This window comes from Elephas maximus, chromosome 8 (assembly GCF_024166365.1).
Source record: "Elephas maximus indicus isolate mEleMax1 chromosome 8, mEleMax1 primary haplotype, whole genome shotgun sequence".
Taxonomy (NCBI): Eukaryota; Metazoa; Chordata; class Mammalia; order Proboscidea; family Elephantidae; genus Elephas; species Elephas maximus.
The window spans coordinates 20,395,728-20,421,269 of NC_064826.1; the positions used below are offsets into that span (position 1 = coordinate 20,395,728).

The 25,542-nt window shown below is 57.0% G+C and overlaps 1 protein-coding gene across 1 annotated transcript; it reads right to left on the bottom strand.

Annotated features, from left to right (window-relative positions):
• Positions 1–8,066: 8,066 nt before the first annotated feature.
• LOC126082226 (collagen alpha-1(I) chain-like) lies at positions 8,067–12,814 on the bottom strand. Its single transcript, XM_049894625.1, has 7 exons — positions 12,477–12,814; positions 11,050–12,252; positions 10,799–10,986; positions 9,705–10,512; positions 9,455–9,560; positions 8,772–9,395; positions 8,067–8,486 (listed from the first exon to the last, which is right to left on the bottom strand). Exons 1-7 carry the CDS (start codon positions 12,812–12,814, stop codon positions 8,067–8,069), a joined length of 3,687 nt encoding a protein of 1,228 aa, XP_049750582.1.
• Between the last annotated feature and the right edge of the window lie 12,728 nt (positions 12,815–25,542).

Consider the following 25,542-nt stretch of genomic DNA (forward strand, 5'->3'; position numbering starts at 1 on the left):
GGCTGGATTTGGAGCCACAGCTCAAGAGAAGTTTAAAATGAATATATATATTTTTAATTTTTATTGTGCTTTAAATGAAAGTTTACAAATCAAGTCAGTCTCTCATACAAAAATTTATAAACACCTTGCTATATATATATTTTTTTTGCCTAGTTGCTCTCCCCCTAATGAGACAGCACACTTCTTTCCACTCTCCATATTCGTGTCCATTCAGTCAGCCTCTGGCCCCCTCTGCCTTCTCATCTCCCCTCCAGACAGGAGCTGCCCACATAGTCTCATGTGTCTACTTGACCCAAGAAGCTCACTCCTCACCAGTATCATTTTCTATCCCATAGTCCAGTCCAATCCCTGTCTGAAGAGTTGGCTTTGGGAATGGTTCCTGTCTTGGGCTAACAGAAGGTCTGGGGATCATGACCTCTGGGGTCCTTCTAGTCTCAGTCAGACCATTAAGTCCTGTCTAAAAGGAATATTTTTGTAACCGGCACCTGTCCCACCTTCATTGGGATAGTTGGCCAGATGGGGCCAAGGTGTGTCTAGAGCTCAGCATCTCAAGCTGCCTCGCTGCCAACTGGAAGCCCTAGGGCCCATCCAGGGGTACCCGTACCCTCTCTCCTCACGAACAGTCGATAGAGGGTCAGCTATCCTACCCTAACTGTATGGCCAGATTATTGAACTTCTTAAACTTCAGTTTTCTCTTCCATAAACTGGGTATAATCATGCTAAGGCCACCACAGCTGTGGTGAGGCGTGGAAAGTTCCCACTCAATAAATGTAATGAATTACAGGCCAGAAAAAGAAACCATGTTCATCAACAAATACCATCATCCATTTATTCAACAAAAATTTAATGACTATCTGCTACGTGCCAGACAGGTCCTGTTAACACCTGAGCTAGTGGTGGGGGTCTGAGTTAGCAGGTAGAGAATACAATTCAGGGCAAATGCTCAACGTCATTGGTTATCTGGAAAATGCAAATTAAAACTGGAATGAGATTTCACTCCACACTAGAATGCTAAAATTAAAAAGACTGGCATGCTAAGTGTTGGCGAGGATATGGAGCAACTGGAATGCTCATTTCTCCCCTTATCCAAGGGAAAGGAGAGTTAGTGTATGCTGTGGAGCTGGAGTACACCAGCTTGCAAGAGCCCATTGTGAGGACCTCTTCCTACCCCTGTAGTGATACCATGTTGGTAACTTTGAAATTGTGTGGTGGGAATGTTTATACCTCAGAAATCGGCAAATGCTACTACATATCAGGGCTTCCCCCAACCCCGGAGAGTTGGTCGTTCAACATTTACCAGCACAGCCTCTAATAAAAACATATGTCCACAAAGAGACTTGTAGTTCAATGTTCACGGCAACTTTATTATTAAAAGCCCCAAATTGGAAACAACCCACATGTAGATCAGTTGGGGAATGGATAAACAAAATGTAGTCCTTCCGTATAATGGAATACCACTCAGGAACAGAAAGGAACAAACTATCTCTACATGCAACAGCTGAGATGAATCTCAAAAGCATTATCCTGAGTGAAAGAAGTCAGGCTCAAAAGGTTACATACTGAATGATTGCATTTATGTGAAATTCTAGAAAAGGCAAAACTATAGTGACGGAAAGCAGATTAGTAGTTGTGGGTGGGGCTAGGGTAGGTGAGCTAGGGAGAGCAGACTGACCTACAACGGGCATGAGGGCTGATAGAAACACTCTGTATCTGGATTGTGGGGGTGGTTATGCAGCAGAAGGATGTGGCAGTCTGCTTCTGTAAGGATTACGGCCTTGGAAACCCAGCGGGGCAGTTCTACTCTCCCCTACAGGGCTGCTATGAGTTGGAATTGACTCGACCATAGTGGGTTTGGCTTGGTTTTTTGGTTGTTACTGGTTACATGAATATATGTATATTCATCAAAACTCAATGAATTGTAAAAACAAACAAGACTCACTGAATTGTGAGCATTGTGTTCTTTTAAATAGTTACTATATGAGATCAAATTGACAACAGCAACTCGAAAGTTTAGATGAGAAGCTTAAATGGGCTGAGTGTTTATTGATGGTATAACAATTCAGAAAAGGCTATCAAGAAAGGTAGCACAACTTGAAGAATGTAATCAGTGTCATTGAACTGCACACATAGAAATTATTGAATTGATGTATGTTTTGCTGTGTATATCTTCACCAAAAAAAAAAAAAAAGCCAAAAAACTCATTGAATTGTACACTTAAAGTTGATTAATTATATTGCTTGTAAATTGTACCTCAATAGAGATGTCCAAAGGTGCCCTGGTGGTAAAGAGGACCACAGTGGTAAAGAGCTTGGCAGGTAATCAAGCGGTTGGCAGTTCAAATGCACCAGCCGCTCCTAGGAAACCCTATGGGGCAGTTCTATGAGTCAGAATCAACTGGAACAGCAACGGGTTTCATTTAGCTTTTTTTTTTTTAGAGCTGTCCAAAACAAACAAACAAGCAAAATCTTACCCATTCTGTGTCCCCCTCTGCTAATGTACATGTCAGACTGGTAAATTAGCAAGTTGAGCAGACCAGTACCCATTTGAGAGAAAACTCCTTACCCAGTGGTTTTCTCTAAGATAGGCCAGTGGGGAAGATCTTTTGAGGCAGGAGATACACCTCGTTATACCTCCTCCAGTGTAGTCCAGGCCTGCTGGAGTCAAGGATGGCAGGGTTGGCAGAAGCTACCCCTATCCAGGGCCCCCTCTCTACCTTCTACCCTCTGCTTTGAAGAAGTTGGTAACTCATAGATGCTGACTGACAAAATCCTGTCACTTCCCCCAAAGACTGGCAGTACTAACTGGAGTCATTTAAGCTTAGAGGAAAGATGACTTGGGGGTGGCCACGGGGAGTGAGGGCAGGGAGAGGCCAAGATTGCCATCATTTACTATGTGTACTTGGAGGGTCAGCATATGGCCAACAAGGAACAGCTGTTCTCTGTCGATTCCAGGTGGATTCAGAGAAAAAAGTCCTCATTGGTAGCAGGAAAGATTTAGGGAATGATGAACTTCCTGAGGGGCTTCTTGAGAAAGTGTGCATGCGTGTGTGTGCATTTATGTGCATGTGTGTGTTTGTGTATGTGTGTGTTGTAAAACCAGAGCAGGGGAAGAGGACACTGGGTATAATTCCTTTCTCCGCAACACCTTAGGAATCAGAGAGACAAATCTTGCTCTGAAATAAGCCCAGGTCCCTCTGGGCTGGGGACAGAGAGATGGACTTGGGTACTTTCTTCAGGGTACCTCCGAGGGCCATTAGCTGGCAGGTCCATCAGTAAGATCCCCAAACCAGGAGTCTGGAGCCAGATGGGTACTTACGTATATGGCCCCGACCCCTCCCAGATGGCCCTGTGCACTCTCCTCTGCATTAGGGCAGAGGAGACCATCCATCATCAGCAGGAGGGTGATGTCACAGCTGCAGGCCTTGGAGTGCACAGGAAGGCTGCTTCAAGCCCTCCAAGGCGCTAAATCATTCATGGGGTAGAGAGCCCAATGGCAGGAGATTTACTGCCGAAGATACACTTTAGGGACTTGTGGAAATCAATCCCTTAAAGAGACCCCATCAGCTGGCAGGTGGCTTAAAGCTGAGGCTTGGATGTGTGATGGGGACCTAAGGAAGTGGGGCCTGGGGGAACAGCTTCCCAACTCAAAAACCCGAGGACAGGGGGAGCCCAAGGCCTGGATCCCAGCATAAGTTCATCATGGTGAGGGCAGACTCCCAGCACCTTGGAAGGATGGGAAGGGGAGGGGTCCTCAGATATCCAGGCCTGGCTCATCCCCTTCTGGTACCCCTATGGGGTTTCTGTGTCCTGTGGGGGCTCTGCAGATCAATAAGAATGAGGGGCATGGTGGGGATGTTTTGCTCTGAGTCTGACTGCTCTTCCAACTTAGATAACCCCACCCCATGCAGCCTTTGCTGGAAGGGGAGTTTCCGGCCAGCCTAGGTTTCTCTGAAGTGGGAGCTGAAGCATTACCACCTTCTGTCAAACAGCCTGTGAGCTCCTGGAAGGCCCAGACAGTCTCTGTTTTATGATCCAGAATTCTAGGACTTGATGATTCAGCTGGGGGTGGAGGGGGTTGCCATGTACTAATTTAACTTGTAGGAGCACGTGACATTCAGAAGAGCTGAGAAGTCAGCTGTCCCACACGGTGCGGGACCTCGGAAGAGTTTTATGACAGGCACAGCCAGGGCTCTGCTAGTCCAAGTCCAGCCCAGTGTACCTGCCTCTACTTCTATGGATACAGAAGGGCTTTCCACAACACGCTTCCTCCGCGTGTCTTGGAAAAAGAACAAGGAAAGGGTGAAGGAAGGCAGGAAATGCATCTTCTGATCGACTTTGGAAAAGCAGACACAGCTCTCCCGGAATTTCCAGTCCTCTCGCTTTACAGATAAGGAAAGGGAAACTCAGAGGCAAATGGACATGTCCAAAGCTCATGCCCATGAGGTGAGAAAACGGAACAAGGAGAGTCCCCTGAAGTCCCTTTGAGGAGTGTCTGCCTCCCTTGAGCTGACCTAGCTGTGACTGCTTACAAAAGGGGTGGTGGGCATCAGGGGGCTGTGATGGACAGAGACAGCTGGGCTGGCTCTGGCCCCTGTGCGGCTGCCTGGCCTGCCTGCACCTCAGTTTCCCATCTGATGCCCGCTCTGTGGCAGTGAGCATGCCCCAGCCCAGCAGGCACTCTGCACACCGTATGTACAGCCTTTGCTCACTTGTGCACTCCAACAGATCCTCAGGCTGCACCTTCCCAGAATCAGACAGGGGACAGCAGGGAACCAGACAGCCTTGGCCCCTGCCCCCTGGAGCCTACATTTTATCCTACCCCCAGACTCAAGAGCTAAAGGGCTGTAATCCCCCAAGTCTGGCCCATGGCTTGGCCAGGCCCTGACCCTGTGTTCACAGGCTGCTACCTGCTGTGGGACCCCTCCCTCAGTGCCGGGCTCTCCATAACCCTGGCCAGGTCCGCACTCCACCTCTCTCCAGGCAGTTCCGGCCCCCCAGAAGCTACTGTCTGAATCGGTTCCTGGTGGAACTTTGGAAAGAGGAGATGCAGGGAGCCGACCAGAGATTCGGTCATTCTTGACCCTCTTCCCTGGCAGTCCTTTCTGCAGTGCTGCCTCTTCCCCATGCCCCTTTCTCTGGGGAAGGGAATCCCAGCCTGCAGCCAGGATCCTGTGATAACCTACCATCTCAGGACCCACTCCTCAGGTTTGTCCCCGGGAAAATCTGCAGTTTCAGAGGGGCCCCTGCTCCCCTCAGCCAGAGGCTAGAGCCCAGGACATCAGGCCCCACTCCTACGGGTTCCCTGGGCATTCGCAGCTCTCCCTTCATTTTCTGCTCCTGGAGTTCTTTCTGAACCCAGCGCAGTCGAAAAACCCCAGCAGGCATCCAAGGATCTGGGATCTGGTCCTGGATGTGCCCAGAATCGTGGGGCCCTTGCGCAGTCATGTTCCTAGCTGGGCCCCTGTCCCCTCAGCTGAAAACCCAGTGCTGGGATCAGACGGCTCCGGTCTGGGTCCGAGCAGGGACAAGAGGTCCTGCCCCTCCGCCTGTGCGGAGTCTGGGGAGGCCAGGAGGAGGCGCGAGGGGAACGAGACGGCCCTCAAGGCCGGAGGACCTCACGAGGATGTCGCGGCCAAGGGGAGCCGGAACTGTCGGGCGCTGAGGCACTGGCCGCCGGGAGCCAGGGGCAGCGACGCTACACCCCAAATGAACGCCTCGCCGCCGAACAGCCCCGAGCTGCTGGGGAAGCTGACAGCCGGACCCTCTGGAAGGTGGGTGGGGCCTGTAGGACTAAAGAGAGCTACCCCCCGCAAAGCGCTGTGCTGCTTCCGATGCGCTGGCAAAAAATTCTGTTATTCGATTCCCCAATAGTCTTCGGACTTGGGCAAGCTCCCAATTTACAGACGAAGAAACTGAGGCTCAGAAAGGCCAGGCAGGTGCTCAACAAATACCTAGAAAAAACCCCAAACCAAACCCGTTGCTTTCGTTTGATCCGACTCACGGTGACCCCATGTGACTACTAGAGTAGAACGGAACTCCATAGGGTTTCTTAGCTTGTAATCTTTACGGGAGCAGATCGCCAGGCCTTTCTTTTGCGGCGCCGCAGGCTGGGTTCAGGCCGTCAACCTTTCCATTAGCAGCCCAGCGCTTAACCGTTTGCACCACCCAGGGATCTCAACAAATACCTAAGTAATCAATAATGCAGATTATTCTAATTTCATACAATTTGAGAGATTATTCTAACGCTTTGAAGCATCCCAAAACGGAAATAATAAACGCTTGCCTGGTTTTTGAGCTGAATGATTGTGCTAAATTCTACCTTGGACTCAGGAAGTGAAACCCGTGAACAAAACCATTTCTTGGCACCGACCTTGGGTGCCTTCCCCGGACAAGGCAGACGGCCTCTGCGGAGAACCTCAGACTTCCCGGGCCGCCTCGGATTCCTGCCGGGGCCTGAGACTCCGCGCACATGGCGCGTCCTAGACCGGCCCTCCGGTCTGGGTGCAGGGGACGCAAAGGGTTGGGCCACCGCGCCGCCCTGCTAGGGTAGGTACGGGTGAGGGTGAGAGCTAGGTTTCTACTCTTGGGGACCCGGGCTGGAGTTCAGCTCCTCAGTAGGCCGCGTGCCCCAGTGCTCCCCGCATTTCCAGAAGGAGGCGTGGCAGGTGTTTTCAGCTTGTCCTACAGATGAGGAAACCCGGGCTGGGCCTGTCCGCAATCCCTGAGTCCCCCGCCTGGTGCGGGATCCCTTCTCCTCGCCCACTCGGATCAGGGGGCACCCCTAAGGTGGGTGCTCAAGCCTTGGCGGCGGCGGGAGCCATACACAGCCCGGTTGTCCCCAGGTGGTCGTAGGGGAGGGTCGTAATGCTGTGACAGAGCCCCTGTCGCACCCGCTGGCTCAGCTCCGCCTTCGCTTTGAACGCAACTTCTGGACCCACCAGTCCCGGGGCGCTGGGCCATCCCCAACCCAGCCCACCCCAGCCCACCACACCCAGCTGGCGGTCCCGGGCTCGGGCGCTGCCCTCTCATTTAGAACCTCCAGGCTTCAGCATCCTGAATCAGGGTTTGTTTTTCTTTACTTTTTAAATAAATTTTTGGAGTTTCTTTTTATTTTTTTTAATTGAAAATTTAATACAAGCACATGGTAAACACATTCGCTTCGACCAGTCCAGAAAAGCATGTGGCAAAAAGAAAATCACATACCATTTGGCCCTCAGCTCTCTGACACGAAGTGATCCCATTTTTTATGTCTACTGGGGGTCTCAGGGAAGGCGTTCTTTTATGCGTAAAAAAAATCTGACGCTTAAACTGCCTTGCCCTACAATTTATATTTTTACGCTAACCGCAGCCCACGCGTCCTTCGCGTTTTCCGCCTGACGTCCAGGATACTTTCTGGGATCTATAACTTCTGTATTTATTCTCTGCACTCTTTTTAGGAGCTGAGTGGATTCCTAGGGCGTGGACGCCTTTCATTTGTCTGACTCCATGGTTCTCGGTCTCCGCATCTCTCTGGCCCTCCTCAGTCGAGCTGAACCTTCCCGGCTCCAGCTTTTGGAGGATCATTGAGGCCCTAGTCGCTTAGAGAAAAACGCTGACTCACTCACAGTTTTTCGAAAAATGTAGGGGAGTTAGTTGGGATTGGAACACTCGAAGCGCACCTAGATTCTAGAGTAAAGCCCCGAGGGCTGGGGCGGGGACCTCTGTAGCCAAGATCGAGAGAAGCAGCTTTGTCTCTCCCGGGCTCGTGGCCCCAACCGGGACTGGAAGAAAGAGGGGTGAGGCGTAATCTCGCGGCGTCCGGGATACAGCCGGGGGGGGGGGGGCAGGCACTCGAGAAGGTTAGGGGCTGTGACCATGCTGCGCCTGTCCAGTGTGCTGGCATCGATGGGCCACCAAGCACTCGCGTGTTCATACGTGCTTTCTCTCTGTGCTGAGAAGTGGGAGTCATTTTGCCCATTTTGCAAATGGGGAAACTGAGGATCAGGGCCGCGAAGTGGATCGCTCGAGATCGCACAGCTAGTAACTAGAACTGGGGAGGACCCCAGAGCTCCGTCCCAATGGGGTGTGCTAGTTACTCGTGCCATGGAGCCGGGAGCCCCGGTCAGCGTGGGGACCGAGCAGTCTCGCTCCACACCGGTCTGTCAGGGTGGGGGCTGTACTCCATACGTCCCTCCCTCCAGCCTCGCGCGCGGAGCAGGAAGGGAGAGGGAGCCCAGGGTGGATGGCCTCCTCGCCCAGCATCTCCAGCACCACGGAGACCACCATGGACGGCGAGGGGCTGGGAGTTAGGGAAGCAGAGTGGGTGGGGACCGGGCCGTTGAGGAACCCTGATGGCCCGGGAGACAGGCCAGAGGCGAGGAGAGAGAAGGGTCGCCTCCAGGCTGGTGGGGGCCGCGCTGAGTCTTCCGGGTGGGGGTTGGCAAGGCAGACAGCGGTCCCTCCTAAACCTGGCCAGAGAGGGTCGAGGAACCCAGGCAGATTGAGAGGCTGGTGGCGAAGAGGGGGTCTCGGAGGGAGAGGGTACGCCGCCAAGAGTCAAGGCAGCAGCTCCTCGCGGTGCAGACAGACGTTCGACCCCTGACTGGGGGCGCAGGGGCGCGGTGCAGGGCAGCCCAGTGAGGCTCCTGGTTCTGCCCGGCCGCGTCCCCCTTGCCCGCGCCCGGAGCGGAAAGCGATCCGGGGTATCGGGTCCCCGGGGGCCACCCATGACCGCCGGGTCCAGCTCTGGTTACCAGTCTGGCCAACTACCTAAAATATGCATGAGCCCCTCACGGGTGCAGTTTCGCGCCCCACCCCCGGGTTGGAGCTGGGGGCTTCGGGGCGCGCGGGGGCGGACGCGCGGCTGGCTCCCGGGCTCAGACCAGCTCGCCTTTCAAACTCGTAGTTAAGGAAAGGGGGAAACCCAAGCCGTCTCGGTGGCGCCCCACCCGCCAGCTCCGACGGCAGGGCCGCGCAGGCCGGGCTCGCGTTCCGCGGTGCGGTGTCGGGTTCTCGACAGCAGGTGAATGGCCGGGCGGGGCGCTGGCCGGGCGGGGCATGCGCTATAAAGGGGCGCGGCGGCCGCTGGGCCACGGCAGCCGGCGGCCTGCGCGCCCGGCTCGGTCGCCCTCGCTGCCGCGCCCGGCCTCCCACGGTCCCGGGGACCAGGTAGGGCGCGGTGGGCGGAGAGCCATCAGGCAGGCCCGGAGCAGTTACGCGGGAGGGGGATGCTAGCGTCCCGGGAGGGGTTAGGGTGGACCCTTTCTCCCCCTGGGTTCTGTCCAGCCTGGTACCTCGCTCCTTATCTCCGCGTCCGGGTCCCCGCGCCCCGCGGCCCAGGCCTAGCTGCTCCGGGCGAGGGACTCCAAGGAGCCGCCCGCCTGGGACGGGGGTCTCGCCTCCCCCACCGTCTGGCTGCTACATCCTAGGGCGGAGCAGGCTCCGCCCAGAAGCCGGGCCTATGGAAGGGTTCGTACCGCACAGTCACCGTCGGCCCCTCCCAGCGCGGCTGGGGGGCCACTATAGACACCTCCACTGTGCACTCTCTTCCTTCGCGGGAACCCAGGACAGGGTGCTAACTGTCTGCAATTCCAGGGCGGGGGGGGGGGGGGCTTTAGACTCACTGGGGTGTTGGCTAAGCCTTCCCCTGGTTAGGGACCTCTGGGCCGCCAGACCCGTGGGGCCAACTCGGAGGACCAGGAGCTCAGAGGAAGGCAGGCGGATTACCGCTTTATTCTAATCTGGTTTTGACCTGCGGCTGCCGTCTGGGGCCGCCGGGCGGGTGGGGACTGGGAGGGCGCCCAAAGTGGCAGGGGACGGGGGGCACCAGGGCTCGGGATGCTGGGTAAGGAAGAAGGGGCCATCCGTCGCTGACAGCCCGGGAGTCCCCCGGCCCCTGCCCCGCCCCTCGGAATGCTCCCGGTAGCATCGGAGCGGAGGGCGGGTGCAAGGGACCTAATCCGCCTCCGCGCCTCAAGCCGGGCCGCCCCGCCCCCTCCCGGGGGAGCCGCCGCCGCAGTGGGGAAGGAGGGGGATGGGACGGGTCTGGGGGCGGCTTCCCTCCCCCTTCCGGGACAGGCAGCCTTTGTTCCCGGCGGCGGCGGTGGCCAGACACCTGTGAGACTGCAGAGCTGGCAAGGATGGGTGGGTGAGAACGTGGCGGAGACCCCGAGGGAAGCAGCCCCTCTTCCCACCAGCCCTGCTCCACCCGGTCCGAGTGCGCCTGCCGAGACGAGTCGGCCCCACACACCTTCCTGCCGGGAGCCGGCGGATCCGTCCTGGGGCCCCACCACCGTGCTTCCCAGCTCTGAACGCACCTTCCCTCCCCCAGTCCGGCTCCGGGTTTCAGGGAGCTGTGCTTCATACACTTCGGCAACGCTGGGCTTGGAGGGCGGCGGGGATTCGGGACATCGGGGCACCTCGGCAGCTGCACCCAAGCCAGAGGGCAGGAAGCCGGGCTGGAGGCGGGAGCCGGGCCCCTGAGCGGCGGGCCGGCGGGCGGGGCTCTGCGTCTTCACAATCCGGTCGGGCGTGCCTTGCGTGGCGCACCAACCGAAGCCACCAAAACCAAACCCTTTGCCGTTGAATCAATTCGGACTCATAACGACCCTATAGGACAGAGTAGAACTGCCCCTATAGGTTTCCAAAGCTGTAGTCTTTAGGAAATCAGATGCCGCCTCTTTCTCGGGTTGGTGGGTTTGAACTGCAGACGTTTGGTTAGCAGTCGAGCGCTTGAACCACTGCGTCACCAGGGTTTCTTATCCGAGCCATAGTCAAGGTGAATCCGCTGGCCCGCCCCGGCCCCGCCTCTCTCGCGGCACCTGGGCCAATCGCGCGGAGCGAGGGTGAGGGCGGGGCCGGGGAGGTAAAACCCGCCGGAGTCTCGATCTCCGCACTCGGTCCAACCCTGAATCCCTGAGCCCCAGCCCGTCGCCTGGCTTCGGCCGCGCTGTCCGGGAGCACCCGCGCACCCTGCCCATCCGGCTTCGGGCCCCGGGCCTCTCCCATCCTACTCGCGGAGGCGGCTCCTCCTCAGGTGGCCGGCCAGGGCCTCCCCCAGCAGACCTGTCACCCGACACCCAGGAAGCGCGCCGCCCCATCCCGGCTCCTCTTTGTTCCCCCGCCGCGCTTGGGCTCGGGCCGCCTCCTCCCGCGCGGTGCCGTGGAGGCTCCCGGTCCGCCCTCGGCGGGCCTGGCGCGCCCCAAGTCCCGTCGGTCTGCCCGCTTGGCACGAGGACCGGTTCGCCTTGTACCCTGAGTGCACTCGAAGCGAAGCTGCAAGGCTGCGCGCCCAGCCGGGACCGCGCAGGTAAGTGGCCGGGCGGGGTGGCGGAGGCGGGCGGGCCCCGGAGCGCGCCGTGCCCAACCCGGGGCGCAGACGGCCGGGCGGACCTCGGGGGTGACGCGGCGGTGCCCAGGCCCCTGGAAACGGCCCCCAGCGGTGTCTCTGCGCTCCGTGCTGATCCCCGGGCGAGGTCGTCCCGAGAGGGCCCAGCGCCGCCGCCCAGGAGCCTCGCTGGGGCGCGCCGCGTTCCGCCGCCCTGGTGGCCCGGGGGAGGTGGGGGGGAAGCGCTTGGTTTGGAGGCGGCCCCGGCCGGGCGTGGGGAGCGTCCGCCTGGGAGAGCTGGTTTCGTAGACCCTTTGCTGAGCGTCGGACGGGTTTGCCCCTCTCTGCTGACCGGCGGCGGCCCCGCCCAGTCTCGGGGGAGAGCCGTCCTCCAGCCTCCCACTGCTTCGCGGTCGCCCCATCCCAGGAGCCTCCGAGCGCGCAGCTACACATCCTCCTTCCGCGTCCACTAGCTCGTGAGAGCGCCCTGCTCGGGGCGGGCGGCTGGACGCGCCTCTTGGGTCCGCACATCCTGGGGTATGGGGAGGTGAAGATGCCGCCCGGAGGGAGGAATCGCGAGCCCCCCAGGCTGAGCCGTTCGTTTTCCCTTCCCCCAGCCCCGCCACTCCTCCAGGGTTTAGAAATGACCGCCGGGCGGGGGCCGCTAACTCCGGCTCAGCGATTAGGCACCGCGAGCCGGCGGGGCCCAAATCCCCCTCTCCGCGCCCCCCCCCCCACCGTGAGGTGGGTGCAGCCCCAGCCTCCCTGCGCCCCGCAGGGGTCGCACAGCTGGGGGGGACTAGAATCACGATTTTCCCCCCAGGCGGGAGAGTAGCGGATGCCTGCGCGGCGACCTTGGTCCTCTGGAGGAGTCCGTTGGCCTCACGGCGTGCGCGCCCCCCGCCCCACTGGCAGTGAGCCTGGCAGCTCGAGTCGACAGGTGGCCTCCTGAGCCCGAAGCCCGGCCTTAGTTCCTGGTGGCCGCACGCAGCCGCCTCTGCCTCTCGGTTCTTTATGGCTCACGGCCGCCCCTTCATGCCCTCGAGGCCCTGGCTCTGGTACTGGGGTATTCTGGAGTCAGCCTCACGCAAAGAAGAAAAAATCCCGGGGTGCCAGTCCTGAGTGTAAGAATTTCGTTTGTTCCTTTAACCTGTGAGGCGGGTTAGCCGGGCCCGGAGGCTCGTTGCGGGGGGCTCGCAGCGCCAGCCCCGGAGTTTCTGCTCCGTGGGCTTCCGGCCTGGGCCGCGCCGCGGGCAGCTTTGGGCTCCTTCCCTGGGACCTCATAGGGAGACACTGGTCGGCAGGCGACCCGCTGAGAGGATAACTGGGGGCCCCGGCCCCCTCCAGCTCCTTGGATCTCGGAGGCATTCGATAGAGACCCGAGGGACCAGGGCCGGTGCCGGCGCGGGTGGCGTGGCTGTGACGTGGAACTCTGGATTCGTTGTAGCGGCCGGGCAGAGAGCCGCAGGGCTGCGCGCTGGCGGAGGACCCGGGATCCCTGAATGCCCATGGCCCCGCGTCCCTTCGATATTCACCTCTCGGGAACGCAGGATCTGCCGTTTGCTCCTAGGTGCCAACGCCAAGGGAGAGACACCTCTAAGGGAAGCGAGGTTCCAAGAGGTGTCTGAAGAAGGTCCTTATAGGGTGCAGAAGGGTGGGGCGAGACCAAAGGAGGCGGGTGTAGGTGTGCAGTGGTGAGGGCAGCAGGGAGCTTGTAGGTTGTGTAGGATACACTGGCACTGTGAGACCCTGCAGGTACGGGGGCCTTAGGTGACAGCATCAGCGGGGCCACACCACCTGGCCTCTTTTGAAGGCACACCATCTCTGCTGTTATTTATTTATTTATTAATAATTTGTTATTTTTATTGTTAAGAATATACACATCAGAACATACACTAATTCAGCAATTTTTTACATGTACAATTCAGTGACATTGATTACATCCGCTGCTCTTTTCACTGCTAGGAGCTCATGTGGGCCAGGACAGGGACAAGCCAGCTGGCTCAGAATATCTTCATCTCCCAGCTCCCAGGAGTGGGAGATGGGTTTTGGTCTCAAGGTCAGGGCTATGGCCTGAGGGGTGGACAGAGAAGGCTGCACTGAGGACCTGGACATAGGCCTCAGTTTTTCCTCGAGATTTACATCAAAGCCTTTATTTCTTATGCCGCCTGCCCCCTCTCCCCCTGCCAGCGCACCTTGCTCTCTATTTCAGAAGAGCTGGGAGGCCTTGCTTCCCTAGGGCCCAGGCCCAAGCCCCCCAACCCAGTTCCAAAATGTACTGAACAGCCCTGGGGATTGACTTGGGTGGGGGTGGCAGGTATGGCGCTGCCAGGCCACTGCGGCACCACGTCCTGCAGCATTTGGGTTAGGAGGGGTACTGCGGGCATAGGGGAGGAGCCTGGCTCAGCTCAGCAACTCTAACTGGAGGCTGGAAGGGGATTTGGCCTTGTAAGCTATTCCTTGCACCAACTCCCCCACGGCGACAAAGATGAGGAAAATAGAGACCAAGTGTCTCCACAGAGATGACACAATTAGTGGGAAGAAGCATGCACGTCTCCCACGACCAGCCTGCTCTTTCTCTGACAGGACGCGCCCATTTTCGTCCTTCTAGGCGGTGGAAAGCAGAATCCATAACGCAAGTCCTCTGTTCTCAGGCCTCCGGCTGCTCCTCGGGCCAGGCCAACGCCCAATGTTCCCTGTCCCCCAATGCCTCTTTCCTTACCGCGAAAAAGAGAGAGAGAGGAAGGAATTCTGGGTTCGGTTTCTTTAAGTACCCTCAGGTTGCTGTTGTTAGGTGCCACGGAGTTGGTTCTGACGCATAGTGACCCTCCGTACAACAGGACAAAAGAAAGAAACACCTCCAGGTCCTGAGCCATCCTCACAATCATTGCTATATTTGAGCCCATTGTTGCAGCCACTGTATCAATCCTTCTTGTTAAGAGTCTCTCTTTCGCTGACCCTCTACTTGACTAAGCATCATGTCCTTCTCCAGAGACTGATCCCTCCTATGACAAGTCCAAAGTACGTGAGATGAAGTCTTGCCATCCTCGCTTCTAAGGAGCATTCTGGCTGTATTTCTTCCAGGACAGATTTTTTCGTTCCTCTGGCAGTCCATGGTATATTCAGTATTCTTCGCCAACATCAATTCTTCCTTGGTCTTCCTTATTCATTATCAAACTTTCAAATACATATGTTGTTGTTGTTAGGTGCCATTGAGTCGGTTCCGACTCATAGCGACCCTATGTGCCTGGTCCTGTGAATACATGTAAGGCTATTGAAAATACCATGGCTTGGGTCAGGCACGCCTTAGTCCTTAAGGTGACATCTTTGCTTTTTAACACTTGAAAGAGCCCTCAGATACAGCTTCTAATTGCTGAGAGTGGACACTCTCAGGAGGACTCCCAGACACTTCTCAGAGTGCTGCAGAATTGTCTGGGTGCCTATTAAAATGCAGATAGCCGGGTGGGCCCCTTGAGGGGATTCTGATGGTTACACCTTGAACAATGCTGATAATGACTAACCTCTACTGGATCCCCCTGCTTTTGCTAACACCGCTAACCGTCAGGCTGGGAGATCCTGTCTCAGAGCTTTGTGGTAGGGGAAACTGAGGCAGAAGTTCAGGGTGTGGCTTCCTGAACCTACTGGACAAGACCACCACCCCACAGAGCTGGGCTGGCCTCTGGGGTGATAGATCAGCCAGGGGACCAGGACCCCGCAGTGGGCATGTATTGAAGAAGGACGAGGAGTCCCAGGGGGATGACAGGAGTATTGAGCAGTGATCTGGGCCCCTTTGGGCACAGATGACAGGACAGACTGGGTGAGAACTTGGCCTAGGTGCCAGGAGAGAGCAAGGTCACAGGTAGCATCATCAGCTGCTTTCAGTTTCTGGACCAGGGAACTCTCTCTCTGACCTTTCCAGGGGTCACAAGGGAGCTTTTCTAGCCCCCTTGGGCCCCAGGCTGGGGAGACTGCAGTGCAGCAATACAGATCGGTCCCTAGCCCTCCTGCCCTGGGCCCACCTCCCAGGAGACCGACTCTCCTCCCTTCCTTCCATTCCCTCTTCTCTTTCTCCCTTCTTCCACCCCCTTCTGCCTTCCCCCGGGCACCTGGCACCAGAGGCAGGAGCCATCACAGCGACTTCTCTCGAGGCAGCCTCTCTGGCAACCACTGATGCAACCCTCCCTGGCCCCTCCCTGCTCCCTCCCCTCTGCTCTCCTCTGCAGTCCCCTCAGACCAGCCAGAAGCCGCTCCCCTGGCTGGCTAGCTGGCAGCTGTGCCTCCAGCTCACTCTGTGCTGCCTCCTTGGCCGAGGGGATGGCTACCCACCTGGCCTGGCTGTCTCCTGTCTTGCCCAGTCAGGGCAGGTCATGCTCTGGTCTGGTTTCGGATGGGAGGGGGTGAGCTACAGGCTTGGTTTGGCTCCTGGGGCTCAGTTTATATTGGCAGAGCAGAGAGCAGGCTGGGGTGGAGAATGATGGAGACCAAGGCGTCTTGGAGCGGAGGTTGCTGCTGGTGTCCTTGCTCAGAGTCCAGGAGACAGGTGCCAGGGAGGGCCAGACATGGCGGGAAGAGGGGAGGACCAGCTGCAGAGGTAGAGGCGGGTGTCAGGCGTCATCCTCACCCACAGCTGAACCAGGGGGTTAGGGTTAGGGTTAAGTCTGACAACCTGCCTTCAGGTTGTGACAGGAAACACCCCATATGGACTCCTCACGCCCCCTCCCTCAGCCCTCCTCCTGTACTGTCTAGTAGAAGGTCTTCTCAGCTGAGATGAGGAATCTCAAGTTGGTAAAGATGTGGGGTGAGGAGGGCGCTGAGCCGGGATCATGGGGCCCCCGAGTGGGCAGGCTAGCCGGGAACCTACCCAGGGGAGCTGGGAGTGGGAGCTCTGGGCGCTGCTCTCTCCGCAGGGTTGGCAGCCGGAGAGCATGACTCCTGTTCTGTGTATGGCACTGGTAGAATTCACTGTGAACAGTCTCGGTCAGTGAATTACCGAAGGGCCATAAACAGAGCAGAGACAGATCCTCGAGGGCCTCGCAGCGCCTCTCCCCAGTGGGCCTGGATGTCGGAAATGGTGGCTTCTTGGGGCACAGGGATGCAAGGCACCCACCTGCGCCCCTGAGGGCCGCACCAGCACCATCTGCTTGGCCGATTTTGGCACTAGCACATTTTTGCTTGTGTCTCTCCGCTCTGAGCAATCATGTGCAGTGCCAATATGGGAGAAGCGGGCTGCGCAGCAGATCCCCCCTGCATCCCGGAGCTGCCCAGCCACACCCTGTCTGCTCTTCCTCACCGCCCCTGGTCCATCTGCCTCAGCTGCACGGGAGCGGCAGCCTCCGTGGGCAGTCGGATCGCCTTACATGCCTGGGGCCACGTGGAGCTGGGAGCCTGGCAATCCAAGCTGGGCCGGCAGATGGGGCCCCCCTGGCGCGGGGGTGGGGAGACACCATCTGTAGGGCCAGCTCGGGTGGTGCCATGGGTCAGAAAGGCCTGGCCCGGCTCCCAGCACACCCTGGGGGTGAGACCTGGGCTGGCAGCATGGGGCCAGCCTTCTGCTGAAGTACCAAGGGAGGCACCTCCTGGCAGTGGGGTGTCTTGGGGTCAGGCTGGGTGTTTCCTGGGGACCCTTCCCTGGGGCTGTCGTTTCTGGACAGCACTGAGGGGAGGATGGCACTTGGAGGAACTTGGAGTTGGAGTGGGGGGTTCAGGCCCTACCCTGGGAGCCTCTGGAAGCTTTACATACCACACTTACACTAGTCCCTAGATCCCTGGATCTGGGCGATGGCCTCTTGGACCTTCACTCTCCATCTGTGTATCAGGCGATGTTACATATGTAATCTCATTAATCCCCACCACAGCCCCAGGGAGTGGGAATTTTTTTTTTTTTTTTATAGATGAAGAGACTGGTGATAGAGATAAGGTTGTCCTCACTGGCGTGTTTCATGCTGTGCCCCCCTCACCCCTGGCTTGACAGCTTCTCCACCCTGAACCTACAGGCCTGGGCTCCCCAGGGTGCCCCAGACTTGGCAGAGGTTGAGAGGGGGAGGCATCTACCTGGTCCATCAAAGCTGAGAGAGCCGGCCAGCCAGGCCATCCCTGTAAGGAGCCCTGGTGACTGGTGGTCAGCAAGAGGATGGCCAGCTGGCCTGGGATACTGACCGCTGGGAGCTATCCTCTTTGCAGCCGCCCACCCAGCCCCTGGTGGGGAGCATAAGGCGAGCGCTGGTGATGTGTCCATAGTCAGTAAGAGCTGCTACGGCTTTTGAGGATGGGAGAAACGTGAGGCTTGGCAGCTCAGTAGGAAACCCCGAGCAACTACCGCTGCCTGCCCTGGGGATTGCTGCCTTGGATGGGTCAGGCCATCTCTTTCTGCCACACAGGGAGGAGCCCCTTAAATCTCCCTCCTGGGTGGGGCACGGCTGTCCCTGTGTGGGAGCCTTCCAGGCCCCTGCAGTGGGGAGGAGCTGCTAGCTGACATAGGTTAGGAAGGGAAGGGCACTTCTACCCTGGTTAGGTGCCCCTGCAGATTGGTCCTCCGTCCAGCCCCCCACGGCCCCAGCCCCCACCCCATCTCTGGCCCTATACACCTGGACTCAAACTGCTGACACCTGCTGCTTCCCTCCAGGGCTTCCAGCTACAGGCCTGAGGGGCAGGGAAGGAGAGAGTCCACCCCGGAGTCATAGTGACCCTGGGAGTGAGCGGGCACTCGGCACAGCAGCTGCAAGGCCCCTGGGAGTGACAGTCTGTGAAGTCCCTGAAACTTCTGAGAAGTCTGCTCTTTCCTGCCTAGGAAGGAAGAGTGGTACTTCCTGGAAGCCCCTCCACCCCTGGGCGGTCTGCAGCGGGAGCCAGCACCCTGTTCTGGGCCACCACGTAGGGAGCTGGGCTCGGTTCTTCCTGTGCTTTGCTTCTGTCCCTCACACCTAACCAGGTGGCCACCTGTGCTAGGCCCTGAGCGGCAGGTGCTGTCAGGGGTGGGGAGTGGCGGAGCCAGCTCAGTGCCTCCAGCAACCTCCATGCCCAGCTGCCTGGGGGCCTAGCTCCAGCTTTCCCCAGGGGAGACCTCAGGCGCTAACTGGTTTCTAATTTAGGGAGTCCCAGGTCAGGTCCCAGCTCACTTACCCTAGTGGCTACCCCAGCCCCCAGCCGCCTCAGTCGGTATTGGGGGAAGGGCCCAGGGAGGTGAACCCCTGCTGCAGCCGGCTCTCTTCCAGGCCTAGGCACTTGGGGTGAGAGAAGGCCTCCTGTGTCCCCAGCCTTTGTGCCTCACCACCCTGTAAAACGGCGACCTGAACGCTCCTTCATATGTCCCCCAGGGGGTCTGTGACACAGGCAGCAGCATTTACCCATTCAATGGCCCAGTCTCAGTGTTGGAGATTGTTAACCCATCCCACACGATTCTTACAGTCTGACTGGAGTCTGCTGCTGCAGTGGGAAGCCCTCTGGGAAGTGCCGAGTTCTCTGCTCTGTGGTGTTTTTAAAGAGCAGCTGCTCTGGGGCGTCTGAGCTCCCCCTACTTCATGCACGGGACCCTGTTGGGTGCTTGGATCTTCTGGAGACGCAGGCTCCCTGAGGGGCTGTGCAAAGTGGACTTTCTAGCCTCCTGCCCCTCCCCCACCAGCACTGGCTGCTTCAACCTAAGCCATTATCCCAGCCCCCAGCCCCGCCGCCTCAGCGAAATGCGATCTGGCTCCATTGATCTGCCTGCTCCTCCCATGGCGCCCCAGCCAGTGCGCTGGGCAGCCACTGCCAGGTGGGGAGAAGGGCAGAATCCCATAGTCCACTGGGGTGAGAGCAGCTTCTGGAGACACCGTGGAGACACCCCCCACCCCAGGTGTGTTTGCCAGGGCTTCAGGGTCCTGCTTTCGCTCAGGGTCTGTCATCATCACCACTCAATGGCCAAGGAGTCTCTCCAACACTTCGTCCAGGCGCCATCCCGAGCCCTGCAGTCTGTCTGTGCTGGCCCTAGTCTGAGGAGGGCCTCTGGTCCAGTCTATCTCTGCTCTGCCCTAAAGGTCTGTTGGTGTCTCAGGGCCCTGCTGAGGGCCACAGCCTGTAGGGTGGGATTGCCAGGCAGGCCTGTGGCTCCCATAGCCTGAACTTAGGTTTTGGGAAGGAGCCCACATATGATTTCCTCATACTGCCCAGGAGGCTTTAGGGCAGATAGCCCATCAGGCCAGGAGGGCTGGGCCTCACCACACGAAGACTTGAGGTGACCTCAGGGTCTTCAACACCTGGCCTGGGCCTAAGGGATGTGGGACACAGAAGCAAGTTCTCCTGGGGTAAGTCTTCCTGCAGGAGGGCCTGGGGAGGTGTTTCTTTTGGGAATTCAATTGCAGCTAACCCTCCAAGGATGCATGTAGGTGAGGGCAGCCTGAGTGTGCAGGGCGTATTCAACATGGGGAGAATGGTCAGCTGCTGTTGGCCGGCCCAAGGGGCCCTGGTGTTGCAATGGTTAAGTGCTTAGCTGCTACCAAAAGGTCAGTGGTTCAAACACACCCGCAGACAAGTGCTTAATCGCTGCACCGCCAGGGCTCCTTCTCCTGTAAAGATTACAACCTAGGAAACCCTGTGGGGCAGTTCTACTCTGTCCTGTAGGGTTGCTATAAGTTGGAATCTACTCAATGGCACATAACAACATTGACTGGGCCCGCTGGGCCCATTGGAGCTGCGATGGTGGCCCTATGGGTCCAGGTCAGCTTGGCCTTGCCCCATGTGTTCAACCACCATCTTCAGTGGGAGAGACCACAGCAAAAGGGATCGGCTTCCGTTTGGCTTAACAGGAAAGAGTAATGCTATGTCCAGAAACTCAGCTTCCTGTCTGAGGGGAGCCAATGGGTTTTGGGCCCTGGAGAATGACATGGGAGGTGTCTCCCTAGGTTGATGAGATAGTGACATGAGAGCAAGGTGAGGTCCAGTTTGGCTGTCTCTTGTCTCAAGCCCAGGCAGAAGGCTCCCTGATCTGGGGGTGTATACCATTCTCTGAGTCCCCTGCTATCTGGCAGCCTGGGGTGGAGGTGCCCTGCAGGGTTCCCCTGGAAGCTGGGACCTGGGTTGGATCCTGACAGCTGCACCCCGGATGTCCCCTCCATTCCACTGGGACTTCCCCAGGACAGTAGCTATTATAGTTATGGGGGGTGGTGAAGAGGGGACTGAGAAGCAACTGGGGCCAGTGGGATGGGGGGCGGTGGGCACGGGGCCTTTGACCTGGCCCTGCCTGAACTGTCCTAACTGTCCCTTCTCTTCCTCAGCACGGCCACGGCCTCCGGCTCGGCCCAGCCGTCGCCCACCTGCCTCGCACCGTGTTTGGCAATGGTAGAACTCACACTGGTGAGGTAATGGGATCCGGTGGTTCTAGACTTGCCAACTACGGGCCAAGGGCTCAGTCGACTACTCCGCAGCCGGCCATCGAGGGAGGGGCCACACCACACCGGCCCTGCTGCCGCTCCCGGCCAGGAAGAAGGAGGGGACTCTGGTCCCAGACCACCAGCAGTGGCAGAGGGTGGGTGCAGCTGGAAGTGACACTGGTGTTTCCCTGCATCCCCCTGAGGTCACAGGTCACTGAGTCAGCGGGAGCCGCCTCCAGCCCACAGGGGTGGGGGGTGGGGGGGCTACCAAGAGGGTGAGGGGTGGGGGCAGGAGCCATGGGGGTGGGCCTGGGGAAGAGGGAGCATTTGCCATTCTCCTGGGTGATGAACCTCCTCACTGCCACTGGAGAGCCCTGCTGAGGGTGGGCTCTGAGGCCCCATAGGAGGGTCCCCCTCCTACCACACATCACAGGGCTGGGAGGATGGGTGGGGCAGCCACAGGCATCCAGTAATCACCTGCTGAGGCAATGGAGGCCCGATGGGCCAAAGGCACAGAGATATGATGGGGGAGGGGCATTAAAGCCACTTGTGTAAACACAGGCCAGGCCCCAGGAGTTGGTGGCTGTGGCTGGGCTCGGGCCTCCAGCTGTAGCTTTCTGATGCAGAATGGCTGCTGATACCTCCGAGTGTGGCAGCTAAGCCTCCCAGGCAGAGGGTATGGGTGGCAGTTCCCAGAGAGGCAAGCCTGTGGGCAGTCTGTTGAGGGAGACTGGGCCCTGGAGATGGCACAGGGCAGCAGCTTGGGAGCATGGGTGGGTGAGCACGTGTGTGTGTGTGTGCACGCGCGAGCACGCACGCACGCATGGTCTAACACACAGGAGACAGGTGAGGGGTATAGCGGCCTTTCCCTGCTCCCTGCCCCAGGCCTGACCAGCCACAGCTTAGGCTGTCATGGGGCTGATGGGTGGGGCAGGGTGGGTGGGGCTCTCAGGCCAACCTAGGCTTCCGAGCTCCCTGCAGCTGAGCTGCACAGCCTTTGGGGTGGGGGGCAATGCTGAGGAGGGCAGCTTGGGGCAGGGGGAGTAGGCAGGCTGGCAGAGGGGCAGCCCCAGAAGCTCCTGAGAAAGGAAGAAAGGGCTGTGCTCACACAGGCTGCAATTGTCCTTTAAAAAAATGTGGTAAATTATGTGTCAGGCATGGGGAGGATGTGGGTTTGTTCCTGACGCCAAACATTTATAAAGCACTAACTGCATACTGGGGTCCCTGGGTGGCACGCATAGGTAAGTGCTTGACTATTAGTGGAAGTATTGGCAGTTTGAACCCACCTAGAGGCACCTCGGGAGACAGGCCTGTCAGTTTGCTACCAAAAGGTCACAGCCATTGAAAACCCTATGAGGCAGTTCTACTCTATACACATGGGGTCGCTGTGAGTCGGAAACAACTCGATCGCAGCTGACAACAACTACATGCCAGGCACCATGTAAGTGCTGGAGATGTAACAGGAACACGCAGACATTGTGCAAACGGGGGGATCCATGGGGTCCTACCTGAGCCAAGGGCATGGAGGTGCCTGCTGGCACCCGAGGGCGGGGTAGGGAGGCAGTGGCTCAGAGCTGAAGCACCGGAGAGACAGGAGAAGGAAGTAGGAGGGAGCTTGTTCAGGAAAGCACAGATTCCCTTGGGGACCAGGCCAGGGGCCTCGTAGTTTCTATTTGCTCCTTAACCTAAGGTAGTGGGGAGCCATAGAAGGTTTCAGTCGGAGGGGTGATGTGATCAGATGTGTGTTTTGGCACTGGCACGCTCACTCTTGTAGAGATGAATGGAGGGGTCAGACTGGAAGCATTAGGTCCATGGTGGGGCTTGAGAGTTAACCTGAGAGGGCTCTGTTCTTACACCTGTGAGCAACCAAACCAAACCAGGCAGTGTGTCCTGTATGGTTACGGTTAGTACAGTAATAGATTACCCAGCAGTTAATGACCTGCACTATCATTGGTGCTCTGCTAACTGGTCAGCATTCAGGTAAATGGCTGTAATTAGAGTGGATTTTATGGTCAGCTCAGGCTGGAGGTGAGCAGAGGCTGGGACCGGGGCTGTCTCCCCTACCCTCAGGGCCGCCTCCCTCTGTTCTTGGCCCGCTGCCCTTGCTGGCTCTGGGGCTGGGCCCGAGGCTGGCTGGTTTGGACCTGGAGGGACAGGCAGGAATGAGATGATTCCAGGGCCTTGGCTGAGTTCTGGACAGATTTAGTCATGGTCAAAGCTACCAGCTTTCAGCACTTACTGTGCTGTATTTTCCTGACTTTGAGTACTCCTTACAACCCTGGGCAAAGCACAGAAGAGCAGACAGGATGGTCAAGGGCTTGGCCAAGAGTGTGTGGTGGGTTAGGGAGTCCAGACCCAGCCATCTGCCAGCAGAGGCTGAGAGCCACACAGCCACCAGGAGGTAGCCAGGATCTTCGGGGCCAGGGGCACCATGGCCTTCTCTGGGCGGCCCCTTTGGCCTCTGGAAGGGCTTCTACCCTCATCTGGGAGCCGTGGGAGCTGGGAGCCACCAGAGCCAGACCAGGGCTGAAGAAGCAAGACGACCAGGGGAGGCCCCATCCCCACAGCTGCTCCCCACCTGGGCTCCCTGCCCCCCTCCATGACCGTCCTCCAAGCTAATCTGGGGATGGCACCCCCACCCCCGCTCTCAGGATAAACCCAAGCGCCTTACCTGGCTTACGAGGCCCTGTGTGACCTGCCCTGTTGGGCGTCTGCCCCCCCCCCGCCCCCGTCTTCCCTTGGCTCCCTCAGCTTTCTCGTGCACCACCCTCCCTGCCATTTGCTCTCTTACAGTCCTTGGAATGGAATGAGGAGTCAGGCAGCATCTCCCGCTCCCTGCTAGAGTACTAGTCATCCTGCCTGAAGTCACCTGTTAGCGGGCCTGCTTCCTCAGTCAGTGGAAAGCTTCTTGGGGGCCAGGCTGGGTCTCACTCACACTTTCAGGTGCAGGGCTGGGAGGCCTGGGCCCCAGCAGCATGGGGATGGAGTCCAGCTGCCCATACTCTGCTTGATGGTGGACATCTCCAGGATCGATTACCGACTCATAGCGACCCTATAGGACAGAGTAGGACTGCCCCATAGAGTTTCCAGGGAGCGTCTGGCAGATTCAAACTGCAGACCCTTTGGTTAGCAGCCGTAGCACTTAAACACTACACTACCAGGGTTTCTCCTGGTGGCCCAGTTCCCCACAAACGGAAGGGGGCCCTCATGTGGGTCGCCCATCTGCCCCCCTGAGGGAGGGCTGTGTTGCTCTGATCTTGAAAGGAAGGTGCTGCCCTCAGGTCAGGGTCCGGCCTCCGGCTCCAAGCTGGGGAACCCATTTCCCAGAAATAGCTCTTCCAGGTCTGGCAGGCAGGGCCTGGGCACCTTTAGGAGAACAGAGTAAGTGTCCCAAAGCAAAGTGCCATCAAAATCCCACATGCCGTATAACAATAGACACATAGACCAATGGAACAGAATTGAAAGTCCAGAAATAAGACTATGCCTGTATGATCAACTGATTTTTGACAAGGGTGCTAAGTCCATTTGATGGGGAATGCAGAGTCTCTTCAATAAATGGCGTTGGGGAAATTGGATTTCCACAAGCAGAAAAATGAAACAAGATCCATGCCTCACACCATACACAAAAACAAATTCAGAATGATTAAGGACCTAAATGTGGATACTAAAAACATAAAATTCTTAGACGAAAATGCAGGGGCAATGTTGTTGGGCCTAGCTTTTTACAATTGATTAATATAATAACAAAAGTATAAGCAGCAAAATACAAAATAGATAAATGGGACCTTATAAAATTAAAAACTTTTGTTCATCAAGAGACTTTACAAAAAAAGCAAAAAGACAAATTATTGACTAGGAAAATATCTTCGAAAACCATATATCCAATAAGAATCTAATAACCAAAATATATAAAACTTCAACATAAACAACAACAAAAAAACCCAGTCACAAAATGGGCAAAGGACCTGAATAGACATTTCACCAAAGAAGACATTCAAATGGTCACCAAACACATGAAAAGATGCTCAACGTCATTAGCCATTAGAGATGCAAATCAAAACCACAGTGAGTTACCATTTCACTCCCACTAACAAATATTGGCGAGGATGTGGGGAACTTTGAACCCTTATCCATTGCTGGTGGCAATGCAAAATGGTACAGCTGATGTGGAAAATATTGTGGTGATTCCTCAAAAAACTAAAAATAGAACTACCATATAACCCAGCAATTCCACTCCTAGGTGTGTACCCAGAAGACCTGAAAGCAGAGACTCAGAGACTTGTACACCACCAATGTTCATTGCAGCACTATTCACTATTGCCAAAGGGTGGAAACAACCTAAATGCCCATCAGTGGATGAATGGATAAGCAAACTGTGGTACCTACATACAGTGGAATACTCGGCCAGTAAGAAATGCAGTCTTGATACAGGCTATGATATGAATAGAGCTTGAAAATACTATGCTGAGTGAAATAAGTCGATTACAAAAAGACAAATATTGTATGATCTCACTTATATACAAGAACAGGCAAATGTATAGAGACTGTCTTAGTTATCTAGTACTGCCATAACAGAAATACCACAAGTGGGTGGCTTTAACGAACAGAAATTTATTTTTTCACAGTCTAGTAGGTTAGAAGTCCAACTCTAGGGGAAGGCTTTCTCTGTTGGCTCTGGAGGAAGGTCCTTGTTCTCGAACTTCCCATGGTCGAGGCGCTTCTCAGGCTCAGGGTCCCCAGGCCCAAAGGACAAGCTCTGTTCCTGGTGCTGCTTTCTTGGTGGTATGAGGTCCCCAACTCTTTGCTTGCTTCCGTTTCCTTTTATCTCTTGAGAGATAAAATGTGTTGCAGGCCACACTCCAGGGAAACTCCCTTTACCTTGGATCAGGGAGGT